Genomic DNA, 19,936 nt, shown 5'->3' on the forward strand with positions numbered 1-19,936 from the left:
ATTAATCTTTGGTATTCTAACACAACCAAATTCATTTTTCTAAGGAACCTGGAGACCCATTCAGTAATTCTTTGAATCCAGTTATCCTTTTTCCGTACGCAATGAGATAAACCACTCAAAAACTATCACCTTTCTTAATATAAAAAGATTATGTTTATGAATACAATGTTAGTGCAAGTATAGATGTTGTATAGTATGGCCCATGTTTAACCTTTAATATATATATATATATATATATATATATATATATATATATATATATCCCCAATTCTAATAAAACAGTACATTTTCACCACGTGGCATTTTCTCAGCTCTCCTCCAGCTTTTTTTCCCGCTCATATTATCAAACTAAAATTCTAATTCTACCATTGTGCTACTATATAATTGCATGTCATATTAACTCCACTTCTTCTCTTTTGAAATTCAAATCAACTATGTGATTTATATCAAGAAAGTGCTACTATATAATTGCATGTCATATTAACTCCACTTCTTCTCTTTTGAAATTCAAATCAACTACGTGATTTATATCAAGAAATCATTAATTCTAAAAACCTAACATTCCAAAGAATCAGCAATTACATAGCAACAAATCAGGAAACAATCTCCAAATCAACAATTAAATCGCATTAACCGGTGAGGTTTCTCTCTTTATCTATGTTCTTCTTTAGCGATCGGAAGCTTCAGGGTATTAGAGAGCTAAAATAAGGGATTTGTTTACCTTGATGATTTCTTATTATGTTCGATTTATGTGTCCTTTTAATAAATGAAGTCATAGGTGACGATCAGTTTCATTTGGGTTCGGGTCAAGTGCCAAGTTGTTGGAGATGTGTGTGTGGTTGTAGAGAATAGATAATAGGTTTGGATGAATTTAGGTCAATTTTGTCGAGTTCAGGACCGGGTGTTTGGGGGTTATTCGATGATTCGGTCGTTGTTTCGTGCATTACCTCCGTAGTCCAATTCCTGAAGATGACGAAGAGGTAGATCCATACCAAAATTCTCAAGATCAAAGAATAGCCAGAAGATCCACACCAGGTTTAATTCCTAATTTGTTTACCTTTACTCAAGTTTTTTCTCAAATGGTTATATTATTCATTGTAACAGAGTGTAGATTATGTTACAATGAACTTCGGGGAAAGAGAAATCAAGGAGGGATCACCGAAAATCTTGAATAAATGCTAATTATGAAGGTAATTCATTCCATTTTTTTGTCAATTTCCCTATTTAGTCGATTTGTTGAAGGTAATCCTACAGGTTTCAACCCTAATTTTTAGATATGCTTATCATCAAACGTCATTTCTCTTCTCCAATCCTCTATCTGGCATCAGGGATGATTCTGTTTCTTGTTTCAAGTCTAGTGTTTTGCTCAATATTATCATCAGACCTCCTTTCTCTTCTCTAATTCTCAATATTTTTAGATATGTTGGATTAGGTGTCTAAGCCAATAACTATTTTTGGTATGTACTTGATTTGATTATGAGCATGGTCTTTTTGGGTTGCCTTCACCATAGCAACTGATAGGATGAATTATGGAGAAAGATGATTAATTATGATTTATTAATATATTATAAGAATAATATATTAATTGAGAAATCATATTATTTAATTAGTAGTGATCAGAAATTAATTTGGTGGTCAAAAGAGGCTGATTAAATTAACGGGGACTGATTATGTAAATCAGTAATATTTATAGTTTGGGCTCATGGACCTTATTGGTATAAGGTGGACGAAATCTCTATGAGAGTCCATAAAGATTTCGTCCAAAGCTTGTTCAATGGGAGTCCATATGTTGCTTAGGGCCTAAGAAAAAGGAATTAGAGTTCCCATGTTCAAAATCCTAGAAGCCTCAACAATAAAAGGACCCCATTAACTCCCAAATACGTGACCAAGAGTTCCAAGAGAACCCTAGACATTTTTGTAGCCTCCTCCTCTCTCTCTTGTTCTTCATTGTGAAGTGTTTTGAGCATTCTAACACTCCTATGGTGTACATGCAACCCTAGAAACCTTGAATCTACGTTTTACTAAGATACATGCAAATTTGATTTTCCAAGATTCTTCAACTATCTAACATAGCATTGGTACTTGAATCATAAAGCTAGTAAGAAAAACATACCTTTCTTGTAGCTTGGATTCCTTGAGAACCTTGTGAGTATAGCACCTCAAGTGTGATGCCTCAAATGTCTCACACAACACCGCAACACTTGGAATAACCTTGAGAGAAGACACTTATCACTCAAAATCGGCTAGCCCTCTTATTCTTTTCTTAGTGTGCCAATTTTTCTTGCCATGGGTCTTTATATAGTTGTGACACAAGTAGGGTTACTCCATGTAAACCCTAATGTGCATGGCTTTCCATATTCCATGATCCATGGGTTTGTAACCTCCATGGACTATCCATGGAGCACCTTATGGGTTTAACCCAATTCATATAAACCATTGATCATTAGCCCACTATACAAGAATAGATGATTTACACAATCAACCCCATATATTTAATTAGTCTCTTTTTGATCACTTAATTAATTTCAAATTAATTTTTTGATCAATACTAATTAAATAATATTATTAATATACTAGAACTTATAATATATTAATAAACCTTAAGTGTCATTTCTCTCATTTAGTCTATCCAAGTGTTGCAATGCCATGCAACCCAAATAGACCATGCCAACCGGGTCAAGTACATTCCAGAAATAGTTATGAACTTAGACACCTAATCCAACAGTCTCCCACTTGGATAAGTCTAATAACTATAACTGCAAGAATGACTTCAGGAACCGATCAGCAATCGTAGCTCTTTCAAGGTCTCGCGGAACTGATATGATGAGGATACGCCATTTAATATAAGTGATCATATAATCCTCTGTTCTAGATATCAGCCGGACAAATACATGGAACAATGTCTTACTTATTGTCCAGCAGTTTGTTTCCCGATTTCCGATTTTTTTGACATAGAACTCAATTGAACACATCAACTTAGTTCTGACCAGGCCCGGTACATGGGTCAACACAAAATCATCGAGGGGCCCAGATATCGCTTCTAATCCAAGAAGGAACAAATAAAATTCGACTCATATGCTTGTTCTACTACTTGTTGAATTATACACAAAGGCACGTTTTATAACATCGAGTTACCAATGTGTTTTCGTACAATCAATGCACAACCAACTCATAGGCAACAACTCATATCTCTAGGTTTGAAGACTTATATGATATTACCGTCTCACGATCACTCGAGATAAATTCCATGAAGTGATACAAGTGAGCGTGGGTTGAATCCAATACTCAGAACTTATGAGCACTCATGAGTGTTGTAGCAACACTTTGCTATGTCCAACATCTTAGACATCTACAAGCCAACTCATGACAATCTTGATTCATATCTACTTCCAACATATGACCGACTGTGGAGAGTTTGAATAATATGATATACGATAACATAATTATTCTGGAAGTCAAAACATGCAAAATGAAATAATAGTAAACGATTGACAAAAGATAGCAACACTTTACTTATAAATAAACAACAACTTTTATTCATCATCAAATGTCAGTTACACTTTACACATTTCAACGCTATCTAATTTCTAAAACTAATATCATCCTTCAACCCTATACGACTCGCATGTTGTAGATGCTTAACCCTACCCAGTCCCTTCATGAGGGGATCTGTTGGGTTCTCATCCGATGATACCGTGTTTGCCACGAGGAGTCCTTCTTCTATTCGATGTCTGATGAAATGGTATTCAGCAGATAAACAAGCATTGCATCACATACAATAGAAACCAATCATGGCTCTGATACCACTTATGGGTTTTGGCTATAAGAACATCATATGTGCTCATGCAAACCCTAATGCTTGGATTTAGGTTTCTCTATTGTACATGCGTTCATCCAAGACTTTAAACCCTAGATCTAGCATGTGATAATCGATATTAACATAAGAATAGGGTTTAGATCTTACCTTGATTGTTATGTAGCAATAACAATCTCAAATCCTCCTTGTAATGCCTTCAGAAAGCTTAGAGTCACAAATGTCACTCCTCTAATGGCTCACAAACACCAAGAGCAAGAGGACGAAGAAGGAGAAGAGGAGAGACACCCAAAAACGGATGGAAACCCTAAGGAATCAGTTATCCATGTTTTTGGTGCCCTAGGGGTCCTTAAATATGTGAGGCTATTAGGGTTATCTAATAAGGAACCCCTAATTTGATTGTTTAGGCCCTAAGCAGCCCATGGACTCCCTCCTTAGAGGCCTTGGACGATTTCTAATGGGTTTCCTCATAGAATTCGTCCACTCCATCCTCTATGGAGTCCATTAGCCCAATATTCAACTATCACACAATTGACAGTTCTAGTCCCCTTTATTTAATTAATGTCTTTTAGACACAAAATTAATTCTTATTTAATTATTGACTAATATTAATCAAACAATATGATTTCTCCTTTAATATATTATTCTCATAATATATTAATAAATCATAATTAATCCTCTCTCTCCATAATTCATCCTATCAAGTTGCTTTGGTGAAGGCAACCCAAAAGGACCATGCACCATCGGGTTAAGTACATACCAAAATAGTTATGGACTTAGACACTAATACAACATTCCCTTCATCAAAACTCTATTGAAGCACATCATCATGATAGCGACCCACCAGGCCATGCAAAAATAGGCTAGGCGGCGACGCCTCGGAACACAGGATTAGATATTGGGTGGAATCTATCACATGCCATCCTGGAAAGCAACGCCCATCGGTGCAGCTTTCCAATACCCACTCTTGGTCGGCTTACGGCGGGAAAGTTGCCTAGCAACAAAGCGGTATTAGCTAAAAACATTAGTGATGCATGCACCATTAGCAACATCCTCCTTAAACCAATCACAATCCATGGAAGGAAATATATGATGTATCCACCAATGAACATCATTGTCCCGTATTCGGACTGACACTCATTTCTCCTAAAGGAGGAGTCATCTCTCAAGTCTTACTATATAAGTCTGATAACCACACTTTCAAAGGTAAGTTCTCTCTGAAGGATGATACTCATACAATATCTCCCTAAAATATTGACTTGATCGTCGGAGCGTCCTCCTGGTATCTCCTCTTGGAGTACGGATAATGAGTTTGTCTCTTGTGTTCCAAGGCTCGATCGCACTGGGTAATCCCACTAGACTGTGACAACCCGAAATTTCTAGTTTACATTCTTCATTTTTATCAAAGTTAGCTTCGTTTTGCCATTTTATAATGAAGTATCGAGTCTAAAAGAGCGCTTAAGGTTTAGTATAATTGAAATACGCGTCGGAGGATGGGTTAGTTTGGGTGTAGCATTGGAAAAACGAGCCAAACACACCAAACCAGGTGTGTGCGGCCAGCCAGCCGCACACAGGCCAACCACACACACCTCCAACCGCACACACCCTCCTATATATATACTATCCTTGGTCATTTTGATCATTTCTTACACTCTTACAAAGCTAGGACTCGAAAATCCTCTCAAGTATCATCCGGAAAGGTAACATCTTTCACCAAGAACACCATGTTTTCTGGCAGCACACTCTTCTGGCAGCACACCTGGCCGCACACATGGCCGCACACACGTGCTGGCCGCACACATGGCCGCACACACACATATAGTGTGTATTCAGGCCATACACTCTCTTGTATAGCCTTTTAACCCTTCGTACAATCATTTATGGTTGTAACACTTCAATATAAGTATTTACTAGTCCCTAAAGTGGTCCCAATTCAATAGTTAGTTGTTCATAACACTAATTATATTCATATATGTATCAATATGTGCTAAATAGGATTCGCGTGTGTACTCAAGTCACCACTTGATACTTAGCAACAGATCCAACATTGTCATCAGAACCACTCACTACAGGTGAGTTCATACCCCTGAATGAACCTTTTAAATGTTTTTACATGTTTTATAGGGGGGGTGGAAATGCAAGTTAAACATGCCAGTTATCATATCAATCACATGTGATTGATAACCCGCATGCACAAGGATTTACCACACTATTAACTGTTTTACCGAGTTTGATATTATAAATGGTTTTCTAAAATGTTTCCACTTGTTCAAATCTCTTACTTATATTGTTTTATCAAAGTTTCATTTAAAACTGATTTATGAAAGGTTTCCAAAGAAATTCTAAAGGTTTTCAAACTTATTTTACAAAGGAATACCCAGTCGTGTTTTTCTTAAGTATAAAGTTTTCTTCCATGTTTTGATACCCCACTCGTTATATACCATTGCCTTGTTATACTTTCACTTAGTGGATACTTCTACTTAGTTAAATGATTATACTTGTTTACACTCGTACTTAGTGATACGCTTCTACTTCACTTATACTTGATATCGCTTCTACTTCACTTATACTTGATATCGCTTTTACTTCACTTATACTTGATATCGCTTCTACTTCACTTATACTCGATACACTCCTACTTCACTTGTTGTCGCTTCTACTTCGTGATACACTTATATTTGGTACACTTATACTTCACGATTCGGTTATTACATACGATTCGGTTATACATCACGATTTGGTTATACTTCACGATATGATTCCACTTGTTACACACTCAAATGTAGTTAGATGTATGTCTGTGCTTCTATAGATGCATATAAATAATGATTAAAGGACTTAGGAAGGCTTGTCCGCCCTATTTCCTTTTCTTCGTTGAGATGTGGTCTGGTGGGATCGGATGTCCATCCGAAGGTCGTTTGATTCATTAGTTATATATTATGTATACGAGCATAGCCATATAGGTTTGCTCTAGTCAGTTCAGTTATAAGTCTCTACCTCTAGTTCAGCACTTACATTAGAAACCCATTACCCACTAGAAACCCACTACCCACTGTTTGGAAGTCATTACCCACTATTTGGGATGCATCTTCGGGACACGGCCTTCTCCGTCGTCTAGTTGGTAACCAGAGTCTCCTGTAGGGAGAGCGGAAATTGTGTGTATAGATCTATACGGGATTGACACCCCCGCACCCTGACTGCTAGCTACAGTCCACGGCCCACCAAGCCAAGGGGTGACAAATGTCATATTTTATAGACGCTTGTAGGGCGCCTGGTACTCTAGTGTCGGTTAGTATGGTTACGAGTATCCCGGGTTACCTTATAATTCATGGCCTTAAGATAACAGTATTTCACCAGCAATTTACACTGTATGTTGGTAACTCATTCTCAGAGTCACACTGTTTTTGACCTTGCAAGTTGTATCTTTCATTTGATACTATCTGCGGTCTATATTCTCTGTTTTTGACCTTGCAAGATGTATCTTTCATTTGATACTATCTGTGGTCTGTATTCACTGTTTTAGACCTTACCAGTTGTACCTTTCATTTGGTACCTTCTGGGGTCTGTGTCTCCTTTTGGTAGACTGAGTCAGGCGTGTCGTTCATTCGATACTCTCCTGGAGTCTAGGATTCCTTTGCCTTAGTCAGCAGTCCTCACTGCTGAGGCATATGTTATTTCCCTGATTCTTCTTGCTTTCTTTAATAATCAAATTTAGTATTTTGATAATGATAGCGATTAAGGGAAAACTACTTTTACCACACTAACTCCGTCCAGTCTTGGTAGAAGACTGCTTTTATTAAAGAAAATATAGGATTTTCTGGAAAGAACCCTAATACACTGTAAATTCTTAAACTACTACATTATAAAGTTATTTGAATAAAATGTCACTAAATACTTATGAACTCACCAGCATTTGTAAAAATGCTGATACTCGCTTTTCAAATAACTTGTATTCTCGGGTCAGCATTAGACAGGTACATCCCCGGAGTTGTTGATGAAGAAGGGTTAGTACCATGTTGTATTTAGTATATTTGCTTGTATTACTTTGATACCCTGTAATGTAAACCATGTAAAATTATTACTATTAATGCAATGTTTTGTTGTACTTTGATTACTATAATACATGTGTTGTGATACTTGACATGACGTCATCCACCCCAGAATGTTTCCGCCGTTCCGGTTTTGGGGTGTGACAGATACCAACCCTAGATTACCACTTTGCATCACAACAGTAATTAATGGATTTGTTTTGTTGCCACATGTACCCATGGGGTAGGATTGTTTGGCATATATTGTACAATTAGTTGTTTATGGTATATACAAAATTTTAGGAGCATATTTTTCTCGTCCAAGTGAAAGAAAAAGTACCTCAGAATTTGACGTACACCGTACATGGGTTTTTATATGCTCTCGAAGTAATATTAATTTTAGCATAATTGTGTTTGCTAATATTGTGATATGTTAATTATATATATATATATATATATATATATATATATATATATATATATATATATATATATATATGTCTGTGTGTAGGGGGGAGATATTTACATTTTATCATACATTTGGTACACAAATACCAAATGGCATCCCTTAGGACATTGCATGTCCTAAGCTTAGATGGTTACAACAGTCTTGTTGCATGGCGGCCATTGATGTTCGGCATGTATGATTATTTTTTTACAATTAGCATTTTAACTATATTATACGAATATATCCCATATATGTCATTAAGTGTTAGTTTGGTATTTTAATAGGAGAATAATAAAACCATAGATACGTTGTAGCCAACTCCGGAGGAGTAGCGTGTTAAGTGGTGGTCGTGTAGCTCGGTCTAGATTAAGAGTGATGGTTTACCTCTGCCACCACTTGTCATGACACTTTCTCTCTCACCATCCCTAGAGATGCCACCTCCTATTCGCCACCATATAAGTAGATGGACACAACTACTATCACATAGTGGACCAGCATATATTACACCATGGCAAATAGAAGAAGCAGATAAGGACCAAATCATAAGGAAGTTTCATAAGGAACTTAAGGAACGTAAGATATTTTTCTTAATCTCTTTTGGTACTATAGAAGTAAAACGTATATGTAGATCATGTATCAAGGGCGCATTAGGGATACATACAGACCCTAACATACAGGCGCAACTGGGAAGAATGATGGGGCATTTTTCTCGGTGGTTGTGCGTGGTACACCTTGATAGCATGATGGCACATAGGATATGGCATTACGGGTTCCTCATATGGTGAAAGGTATATTATTTATATTATATGTTTACTATATTGTTGATCATTTAACAATGTATAACCATTTTTTATTTATTGTTGGGTGATGTTTGTGCACCCATATATATAGTAGGGTTCGCCCATGATGTCTAGGTACATTTATAATATCAATTTTCTACTACAATCTTGACCATTTAACAATTACTAACCCATTACTTATTCTTAGGATATGTTGATGGACCCATGCAGCAGAGTACCATACAGGAAGGTAATGCATGTTATGAAGCACCTTTACCTAGCATCATAGAGGCTCCTTGGTTAGCTTATCATACCCAATTAGTACACTTGATGGATATGCAATGACATATCAACCTTTCGATTTGGTTGAGCTCTCCCTAGTTTCATATGAGGAGGGGCCCTAGTTACGTGCATCCCCTCCTTTTGTACAACTGTATGGATGACAATATTATCACCCTATATAGCACGGATGATGATTCGATGTTGGTTGATCACCCTTTTTTCGTCCAGCGATCATTGATGGACTTTTGGGGGAATCTTTGGGGACTTTCACAAAGAATGGTTCGTGTGTGACATAAATTATGTTCATGTGCAAAACTTAGTGTGACATCCCAATTTTCAGAATGAATTTTTCATTCAATATAGAAAAAACACCCATTTTCATAAAGATATATTTATGGCAAAATTATTTATTTCATAAACCATAATTCAAAAATCAAAGTTATAAAGAAAAGCAATGTCAAATCTCGAATCATAAATCTGATGATGTGTGTATAGTCCCACCTTCGCCTTCCCACGAATTGATAAGTACTTGAAAAACATTTAATCCATAACTATAAGCACAAAGTTTGGTGAGTTCTCCAAAATACCACATACAGCACAGCACAGCTAAACATATATAATAGCAACGGGTATGTTTCAACCCAATAAGTCTGTATCAACCCCGAGTCCAAAGTGACTCAAATACAACGTATAAACATACAACAATAATCAAGTTTCTAGCAATACAAGTGACATGTAGTGCAATCATAGCAACTATGACATAAGTAATACAGTAAGAAAACTCACTTGGTCAAAGAGCTTAAATCCACTACTCGAAGCCCAATGAATCAGCTACACGAACCACCTAACCAAACAGAGACTAAACCTTAGTCTATAGCTCAAAACCCCTCAATTTGACCAGAAGTCAAACTGGTCAAAAGTCAACCCCCAGGTCAACAGGTATGCCACGCCTCCTCCTAGGTGCTTCGCTCCCACAACAGGATAAAATAGTCGGGCTTTTGTTCGAAAATATACTCGGATCAGATTTTTACGAAAGTGTGTTACGCCTAGGCCAAAATCAAAATTCCAAACGACTTAATCCATTAAGTCCAAGCTTCCATCTCTCAGATCTTGGCCTAAATGATGTCCTAATAGATAAAGTTTCCATCTTTATCTAGCCATGTAATAACCAAGGTTTTTGGGATAATATGATGTAGATTGTTATTTTGGTGTTAAGGGTATTTGGTCCTTTTGATGATAATTAGACTTATGAAATCTTTTGGGATATGTTATATGCATTTATCTTGTGTTTTGAAGCTATAAGAATGTGATATTTTCATTTAGAATGGAATGGAATTAATAAATGCAAGTTTATGATTGAAAGGCATTGAAAAAGGAAAGGAAAGTTTTTTCCAGCCTCACACGACGCAATGAGACGCTTGCCACGATGCGGTGAGCGAGGCGGTGATTTGGTGTTTTCTCCATCATAAGTCGTAGGCAACGTATGTTGGCTCCGCGGCGTGGTGTATGGTGCCACGGAGTGGAGGGAAAAATAGGTTTCCATGGAGAATGGTTGCTACGTCGTGGCAAAAATGGAGACTGCGGGTTCATTTAACCCATTGCGTTGCGGTGAGACCTTCGTCACGCTGCGATTTCAAGCAGTGATAAATTTTAGACTTCAGGCTCATTTGTTCATAATCGATCCCCATTTTCTCTAGAGCTCCCCATCCCCCCCCCCCCCCTCGATCTTGTGATTAAGAAGGCTTCAAGGGTTGATTTAACTTGCTTTGGACTAGGTAAGTGCATCTCAAATTCTTATGGAAGTTGTTTTCTCCATTTTCAAGCTTTTCGTAGCTTTAATGGTGGAGTTCAAGTTTGTGGCTATTAGTCTAGATTTCTTCAAGTGAACTTGATATTAATGTATGATTAGGTGTTTAAAATCTTAATCCATGGTTTGTATGAAGTTATAATGGTTAAATTCCCTTATTTGTTATAGGGTTTGAAACCCTAGAAATGGGAATGATGAAGAAGGTGTTCATATGTGATAATCTAGTTAGATTAACTATTTTTGTCAAAATATGGACTTTTGGCTAGAATCACTAGTAATGCCTTAATGAACTAATACATTTGTAAGAGGCTTAATGTATGTAAATGTCATAGGTTATGGCAAGGAAGGAATTGGAGCCTCTCAAGAGAAGCTTTGGAGAAGTTAGAAGTAGGTTGCTATTCCACAACAAAAGTGAGTTATACTTCTCTTTTAGAGTATGATTATATGATATAGAACATGTGCATGCATGTGAATGTATGGATGTAATTACCGATTACATCGTTGTTATATTGTATTATTATAAATAACGTGTGTTATGTTTTATGATGTGTGTGCTTGTGCATGCAAAAAGTTAGATTAAGGGATCCTTAGGAAAGATTGTGATTAGAGTCTTGTATGGAAACAAAGATGATAATGATCGGTTGTTTGTCATCCAGTATGTGTAGTTGCTTGGTTACTCATGTGACAAGTCATATACATGTTTTATGATTATGTTGTATTTATGTTATGTATAACTCACCAGACTTATAGTCTAACAGATATTGTTTCCATGTGTTTTACAAGTTCAGGTAACAAACCATAGAGTGTGAGAACTTAGAAGCATCAAGGACATCGGACTAAAATTTCGTTTCATGTTTATCCTTGTTTGTTTTAGTTATGGTTAATATATGAATTGGTAGCACTCGTTGTTTCTGGTAATACTTTTAAATGATTTTTGAAACTCTAGTTTTTAGTATCATGCATGTAAACTCTGATATTTTTTCCAGAATCTTAATGTGAAATGATTATGAAAAGTACAGGTTGTTACAATTCAAACACTCCAAACATACTAAATCTAAAACCGTAAGTCAAGAAATGTCCAAGAATGCATCTTTCTTCATGCTTGGAGCAAAAGATAGCATGCAAGAACTCAAATCTCACCCCAAAAAATTAGATCAGAAGCAAACATGACTCTAAGTTCATGGAGTTATCCAAACTCCATAGATCAAGTCATAAAGGGACCATAACTTCATCAAAATTTGACAAAAACACCAAATATACATAGATCTAAAGATGAAAACCTATAGAGCTTGAATTTTTATGACTTATAAGAGTCTAAAAGTGGTAAGAAGGTTGAATACTTCAGATCAAATCTCTCATGATCAATCTTTCTTGTTTACTTCACTCCGGAGCACCAAATGAGCACCAAAAACGGTTTTTAAGAGAGAAGATGATCTCAAAACCCAGGTTTCATATGGGTCATTCAAGAGGTAGAGGTTATAGAGGTTGAGAAATGACAAACCCTTGGAGTTAATACACCTTAAATAGCCTCAAAACCCTAAAAATACCTTCAGTCCAATGGCCCCTCAAGAAGCACTCTGCGCCTCTCCGCGTAATTCAGCAAATTTTCATTTTTTAAGCAAATGTGTTTAATGGCTTCCTGCTTTCATTGGGGAAAAAATCTCTATGGTTTCACTCCATTCATTTTCTCCACAATTTCTTAAAACTCACATCTTTCACTTCCAACTCTCCCACCACGATTCTGGTGTTCCCTATGGTGGTACCACAGGTACATCCCACAAAACACCCCAACACATGTTGGACTCTCTACACCTTCGAAGTTACAAGACTAGTAATGTAGTTGGGAGTTGTCTAGGGAGCAAAATCAAGAATTAACCTAAAAATTGAAAGGTGTTTTTGTCATTTGCAAATACACAAGATCAAGAGCAACTCCCTCTCCCACCACATTCCATATATTTATGTTTAACAAAAATTGCAACTTTCATCTTGGACGCCTAACGCAAACACATAACAACCTGTCATATGTCAGTAACAACAAACAAACGGAGCCAACAAAGAACACAAACACCCAAAAATCTAAAAACAAAAAAGAAAGCATGATAAATCGGAAATCGAACCACGTCCCAAAGAAAAGACAAATCTTACAATAACACCCCTCGGTTTTACTAGTTTATAAGTACCATCATATCCATCCAACCAACCAGTTACTAAAAAACCAAAAACCAACAAGACAGACGGACACTCTACCTGAAATAAATGGAAATCTGAGGAATATCAACATCATTATCCTCATCATCCTCACAAGCCACCACCACATCAAAATGCTTCCTATAACTCGGCAAATCCGCCTTCGCCACCTCCTTAGCCAAATTCACCATCTTCTTATCCATCCGATCCTTATGCCTCGGGAACATACTGTTAAACAACAAGCAACTCCCATACGAAATACTATAAGCATTCAAACCTTTATTCTTAAGCCACTGAAGAAGCTCACGCAAAGTCGGGTTGTCACGTAGGATCCACCTGTCCCACACAGTCCACGTCAGATCCTGATGTTTGATAACTTTCGGTGGGACCGGTTCCGCCATGGAAAACAGCGGGAGTGCCAGGTTGGCGAAAGTGTTGCGGTAGGACTCCACTTTGTGGTTCCCGGAGAGGACTTTGTAAAGCTCCAGACAGACAAATCCGGTGGCCATGGCGGTGGCGGTGGCTATGGCGGGGATGATTCTTCCGGCGATGAATTTCGCTTTCAGTTTATCGACTTCCGGGATGCTGTAGTTTCGCGCTCGCATGTTCGCAAGTCCCGCGATTAAATCCATGTGGTAATTCGTGTCATCATCCTACAAATTTTTAAAAAAATAATAATTAGAATTGAATCTGTCGAAGGAATTGGAATCAAGGAATGATAATTGAACCTTTTCGAACTGAATGGGGTTCATTCGGAAACCTTCTGGAAGCTTCTGATGGCAGGCTTTAAGTTTCTTGATTAAGTCAGTTATGACAGCTGAGTCATCGATGGAAGCGGTGGACATGCTGGTGGCTTTTTCGTCGGTTACGATTTTGACGTCTTTTTTGGGTTCGAAATCAGGGACGATGACTTTGCTGACGGCTTCAGCGCATTTGGTGGGGGATTTGACCCAATCCGGAATCGGAATCCCGTATGATTCCGCCCGGAGAATGGAACCGGCTATTACGAAGTTGAGGTGGCTTTGGTCGTTGACTGAGAAGTTGAGAGGGCGGGGGAAACGTTTTGGGGCGGACCAGAATAGAGACCCGCTGCTGTTGACCGCATCTTCAGGGAATGTGAATGTTAGCTGTTTCACGCGGTTAGCAAAGTAGTCTTCAAACCTGGATGCGAAAAAAGTTAAATCAGGTGGTATTTTTACCTGAATTCTCTACTTAATTAATATATTATATGTAAGGGTTAATCATAAAAAGTAACCATGAAATAAGACTTGTCTATTAACACAATATGACTCGTTTTGCAATTGGATTTTGAAAAACCACTTTTTATGAAATTTGATTTTTTGGTACTTTTTTTGCGGGGAAAACAATGGCAAAAAAGTAAAACGGCGGAAAAAAAGTATAACAAATTTTCTGGTGAGGAAAACCGATGAAGCAGAATTTTACGGATAAAAAATCACGAAAATGATGTCGTTTTGCTAAAAAAACAATGAAAGTTTTCTAGAGCAGATCACTAATGAAGCAATTTCATGGGAAAAGGTTAGTTTTTGGCAGAAAACTATTTGCCAAAATGAGATGGCATCTGACGGGAAAAAAAATAGTCATTTTCAGCTTTCGCAAAATTTAAAAAAAAAAAATTTGTTGACTAAAAAATGTAAAATAAAAAAACTAGAGGGGGACCCTGATTTAAACAGCTTTGAACAAAATAAGACCTTATAGTTGTGTTTTTTTCCGGATTAAACCTCGACTTTATTTTTTTCATGAAATAGACCTTGCATTTTTTTATTTTTTCCGATCTGGCCCTTTTAGTCATTTTTCTCCAAAAAAAAGTTGTAAAATGTGAAAAAATTTTCAGGAAAAATTAAAAAACTAGAAAAATTATTTGAAAACATATAGAAGCTAGGAAAAAAAAAGACAAAGTCGAGGGCTTTTTCAGAAAAAAGTAAAAAATATAAGGTCTTTTTTATGAAAAAAAAAAAACAAAGATGAGTTTTAATCCAAAAAAAAAAAAAAAAAAAAAAAACATAAGGCCTTTTATGAGATTAACCCAAACAAAAATATTTCTTTCACAAACCACCCTTTTCATAAAAAAATTCTTTTCCGCTACTTTTTTTTGCAATATATATATATATATATATATATATATATATATATATATATATATATATATATAAAGGAGTATAGAAGAGAAGAGAAGAATACTTTAAGCGGGCCCACGTGATGCAATCCACAAACGACTCACATCTCTCCTTCTCCAGACATTCAAGAACCCGTTCCAAATTATCTCTCGCCTGAGCATCCCCTGCTTTCTCCATCCCAGCAGTATACTCCCCAGGATTCCCCAAATACGCATTCGCCTCCGCAGGCGTCTTCTCCAACAACCCCTCAAACTCCGACCTCGCCCAAGTCAAACAATGGTCAATATTATGCGGAAACGAATGCACCGTACACATCGGCGCCTGTTTCTCCGGCGGGTCCCGCGACGCCCCGTAGTTCTCAGTCAAATGCGGGACCACCATCTGCGTGTTACACTTCGCCCCCAAAGTCCCCGATTCCAGAAGCGGTTTCTGAAAATACAAACACCTCTGATCGATATAAAGCCGAGCAGTTACATTATCAAGCGCGTTCACCACCACACTTAGGTTTTCCCAGAAGGTGTCGTTGAAGACATTTTCGGTGTCGGGGCTGGCCCGGTTTTGGAGGGCTTCGATTTTGAGGTTTGGGTTTATTAAGGTGGCGGCTGTGGCGGCTACGGTTGACTTTGCTTGACCGATGTTCCAGTCGCGGAAGAGAAATTGACGGCTGAGGTTGCTTTTTTCGATGACGTCATCGTCTGTGATTGTGAGTTTTCCGGATGGGGAGCATGAGACGCCCATTAAGGCGAGGTTTTTTAGGAATTCGCAACCGAGTGCACCGGACCCCACTATGAAGACTTTGGCTTCTTCCAGTTTTTTTTGGAGTTTGGATCCGAAGACTGAGATTTGAGCATCGTATCGCGTGTTTAAGGGTTTTAAGTCATTGGGGTCTAAGGGTTCAACGGGAAGTGACTCCAGGGAGTCGAAATAGAAAAACTGTAAACAAAAAAAATTAAAAAATATATATTTCAGTTTCTGACCATTTTGCCCTTCTCCAGTCCAATGTAACAAACAAAGACAAAAACAACAATATGATAAATAAATAAATAAACTATGGTTATTCTTATAAAATAATATTTTTTTGTTTTTTCCGGATTAAACCCCCATCTTTCTTTTTTTCTGAAAAAGACCTTGTATTTTTTCATTTTTTCCAAAAAAAAACCCTGAACTGACTTTTTTTCTGATAACAAAAACCCTCAGCTTTGTCTTTTTTTCCGAAAAAAATCCTCAACCTTCTAACTGTTTACAAATAAGTCCTCAACTTTTTTCATTTTTCTCGGAAAAAAAAAAAAAACTCAACTATCTTTTTTTCCAAAAAAAAAACTCTCAACCTTTTTTACTGTTTCCAAATAAATCCACAACTTTTTTAGTTTTTCTCGAAAAACCCTCAACTTTGTTTTTTTCAGAAAAAAAAAAAAAAAAAAAAAAAAAAAAAAAAAAAAACTTAACCTTCTAATGGTTCCAAATAAATCCACAACTTTTTTAGTTTTTCCCGAAAAAACCTTCACATTTTACAGCTTTTTTCTTAAAAAATGACTAAAAGGACCAGATCAGAAAAAATTTAAGGTCTTTTTCAGGAAAAAAAGTAAAGTTGAGGTATAATCCAGAAAAAACACAAAAGATAAAGGTCTTTTATGAGATTAACCCTAAAAACTAACCTGAAGTAGTGGATGAAATTTCCCTGAACAAGCCTTCACAACCTCCTGTCCAACAATACCTCCAAACATAGCAGCCATGGGATTTAAAACAGCACGTGCACCAAACGCAAAACTCCTAACAATTTTCTCATCAATTTCATCAATCTTTCCATCTTTCAATTCTTCATTCATTTGATTAACCAAATTAATCATTTTCCGCGCATCTTCTTCCGATCCTGCCCCTGGATACCTTCCAAAATCGGAAACAAACTTATCCAGACCCCGAAACAACAAATGCAAAAACGGAGGCCGATCAAATTTCGAAAAATCACTAAGAAGAAACTCCCCGGGATCTTTAATTGCTTCTTCCAAAGGCTTAAACTTCAAAACTTTCGGTTGTTTTAATTGAGTGACAATTCCGCCCTTCTTATAAGCTCCATAATTTGTTGTATCTTCTTCAATGCTAAACGAATACGGTTTTGCATTTATGACTTTTCGGGGCTTTCCATCGTTTAATTCAGACATTCCATCAACTTCGGAAAAGACGACTAAGTCCCCATCTTGGAACTCGAGACGTTCGTCATCAACACTTGTGATGAGGGCTGGATTGTCATTACTTATAGATGCTATGATGCCTGTGTGTGGGTCCTCTCCATCTACATCAGACACTGTGAATTTAGGGCCGAAATCGCAAAAGACACTTCCAAAAAGACCCCTGACTTCGGATTTTATGAACGCAATTGGAGGGTTGTGTTTATGGCAGAAGTTATCAAACTCGATTGCTTTTGATAAACTGATGTCAGTGAAGACTACAGCCTGTAATAAGAATTGCAAAGTTATATAAACTTTTAGAATATGGTAAATTGGATAATATCCTTGTATACAATGGTATTAACTTGTGGCATTCATGATTAGAAGCAAACAAAAGTAAACAATATAGAAATGAAATCAGAGGGAACTAAAAACAATGAGTACCTGAAACTGAGATAGCTGATCTGTAGTTAATTCGGTTGTTAAAGTAGAGATAGCAACAGCATTGTTAAGTTCTTGCATTTTCTGGATGGAAGCAAGAGCTCTGTTCTTTCCCACATCATTTTCAGTAAAAATGAAACTGCCTGATAAATCCCACAGCTCAACATTTCCCTCATCATGCAATGTCACAGACTTGACACCAGCAAGAATAAGATTCTTGGCTGCAAAGTACAAATCAGGGCATAAATACAAGAAGCAATAGACAAGGCATTCTTACTTCCCTTCAAGCATTCATTTATTTAACTATCAATGATGATAAAAGGGTTATCAAGTATTTATATAAGCTCTCATCCAAATAGTTGCATAAATATGTCATATTAACTCAGCAAACACACATGAACATGTATATTAGACTCACCAACTTCAGCTCCAAGGCCCTGCATCCCAGAGACTAGAATGTTGGATGCAAATAGCCGCCTCATAGTCTCCCGACCATAAACTGCAAGCTGTCTGCTATGAAGATCTTCATCAATATCTGTTTGATTTGAGTCACCACCAATGGGCATTTTACCATTGGTGGTACCATTAGGGTTGTTTCCTCCTCCCATGGTGACAGCAGTTGAAGAAGTCCCGGTGCTTGTGGTGGCTGCAGCAGTGGTGGTGGCGGCAGACGAGATCAAGCTGTCAATCTTAGTTCTCTTGATCAATGATTCATCCACTACTACCTCTCCTCCAGCTGATCTCTTTCCAGGAAGCATAAAGTCCGATGGTGAACTGTGTGAAAACAATTTTAATCAGCAGAAGAACGAAATAAGTGACTTCTCAACACACACACGAATCTAGATAGATTAAGAGGTTCGTATCTTTTAATCTAGTTCATATAATTTCATTTTTCGTTAGGGAAAGGCAAATTGAACCATGCATCAATATAGACAGAGAAAACAGAGATAAAAACCTTGAAAACATATCTAAATTACTAAAAAATAACCAAAGCACACATCAACGAGTATTAACTAATGTTATTATGTTCGGAAAAGCTATTGCCGATGAATGATTGAATCAACGATTAAACCCCAACCATAACGATTTCACTTAAACAATCGATATACGTACGTGAACTGCGACGAACTGTTTGAAACCATTTCGAAACTAGGACCAGAAAAACACGCGAAATGGAAAAATCAATTCTCGTCGACTAAAAGAATCGTAAATATACAACAACAAACTATGCGTAGAGGAATTTTTGTGATATATAATATAGAGAATGCGTACAGAAAGAGATTAGAAGGTCGCATACGAAGAGTATAAAGCAAAGAATAATTTGATTTATTACCGATGAGATCTTTGAGGAGGTGAACTGTGAAGAAAGCTATGGGGGCTGGGTTTCCTTTTCGATTCTAGGGTTTGATGAATTGTGTTAATGTCGAGATGATAGTGACAATGGCGTGGGGGTTCATTTTAGGGGAAGAGGTGGCATTTTGATAACCTACACCAAAGGACCTCACGGCTGGCTTTGGGTATAAGCCTAGAATGGGCCAAGAATAAGACAAACTCTTGTTTAGTTATCTTTAGAAATGGTTGTAACTTGTAACATTGGGTTATATAAATAATTATTATTACTTATGAAATAACATTGATTATTTAATCATGGTTTAAAGATACATGATATTGTAAATTAAGGGAAAGGATCAAAGTTTATGTTGTTTGTAAATATGACCACCAAATCTAAAATGTCATGGGATTACATTATAATTATATCAGCAAATATGTTTTTCGAAAAGATTTGTAACTTAAAATGTTTAGGATTATGATATTTCAAAATAACTACTTAGAAAGTATATTCTGGGTGT

General features: G+C 36.9%; 1 protein-coding gene across 2 annotated transcripts; it reads right to left on the reverse strand.

Moving 5' to 3' along the window:
• Positions 1–13,235: 13,235 nt before the first annotated feature.
• LOC145068592 (ubiquitin-activating enzyme E1 1-like) lies at positions 13,236–19,588 on the reverse strand. 2 transcript variants are annotated; one of them, XM_079015579.1, is made up of 7 exons: positions 19,420–19,588; positions 18,505–18,860; positions 18,090–18,307; positions 17,136–17,930; positions 15,545–16,413; positions 14,074–14,506; positions 13,236–13,998 (listed from the first exon to the last, which is right to left on the reverse strand). In XM_079015579.1, exons 2-7 carry the CDS (start codon positions 18,842–18,844, stop codon positions 13,402–13,404), a joined length of 3,252 nt encoding a protein of 1,083 aa, XP_078871705.1. In that variant the 5' UTR covers positions 18,845–18,860; positions 19,420–19,588; the 3' UTR covers positions 13,236–13,401. The 2 variants fall into 2 exon arrangements, with proteins under 2 accessions (XP_078871705.1, XP_078871704.1); XM_079015578.1 differs by lacking the exon at positions 19,420–19,588 and adding an exon at positions 19,200–19,323.
• Between the last annotated feature and the right edge of the window lie 348 nt (positions 19,589–19,936).

The sequence above is a fragment of the Lactuca serriola genome, chromosome 8 (assembly GCF_051521515.1).
Source record: "Lactuca serriola cultivar US96UC23 chromosome 8, Lser_US96UC23_V15, whole genome shotgun sequence".
In the NCBI taxonomy this organism is placed as follows: Eukaryota; Viridiplantae; Streptophyta; class Magnoliopsida; order Asterales; family Asteraceae; genus Lactuca; species Lactuca serriola.

Excerpts from the sequence above, each read along its gene's own strand:
- LOC145068592 (XM_079015578.1), bottom strand. The coding sequence starts at position 19,228 with ATGGTTTCAAACAGTTCGTCGCAGTTCAC. Across the intron at positions 18,861-19,199 it reads AACAGTTCGTCGCAGTTCAC|TTCACCATCGGACTTTATGC; the intron begins GTACGTATATCG and ends GTTTTCACACAG. Across the intron at positions 13,999-14,073 it reads ACCCCATTCAGTTCGAAAAG|GATGATGACACGAATTACCA; the intron begins GTTCAATTATCA and ends AAAAATTTGTAG.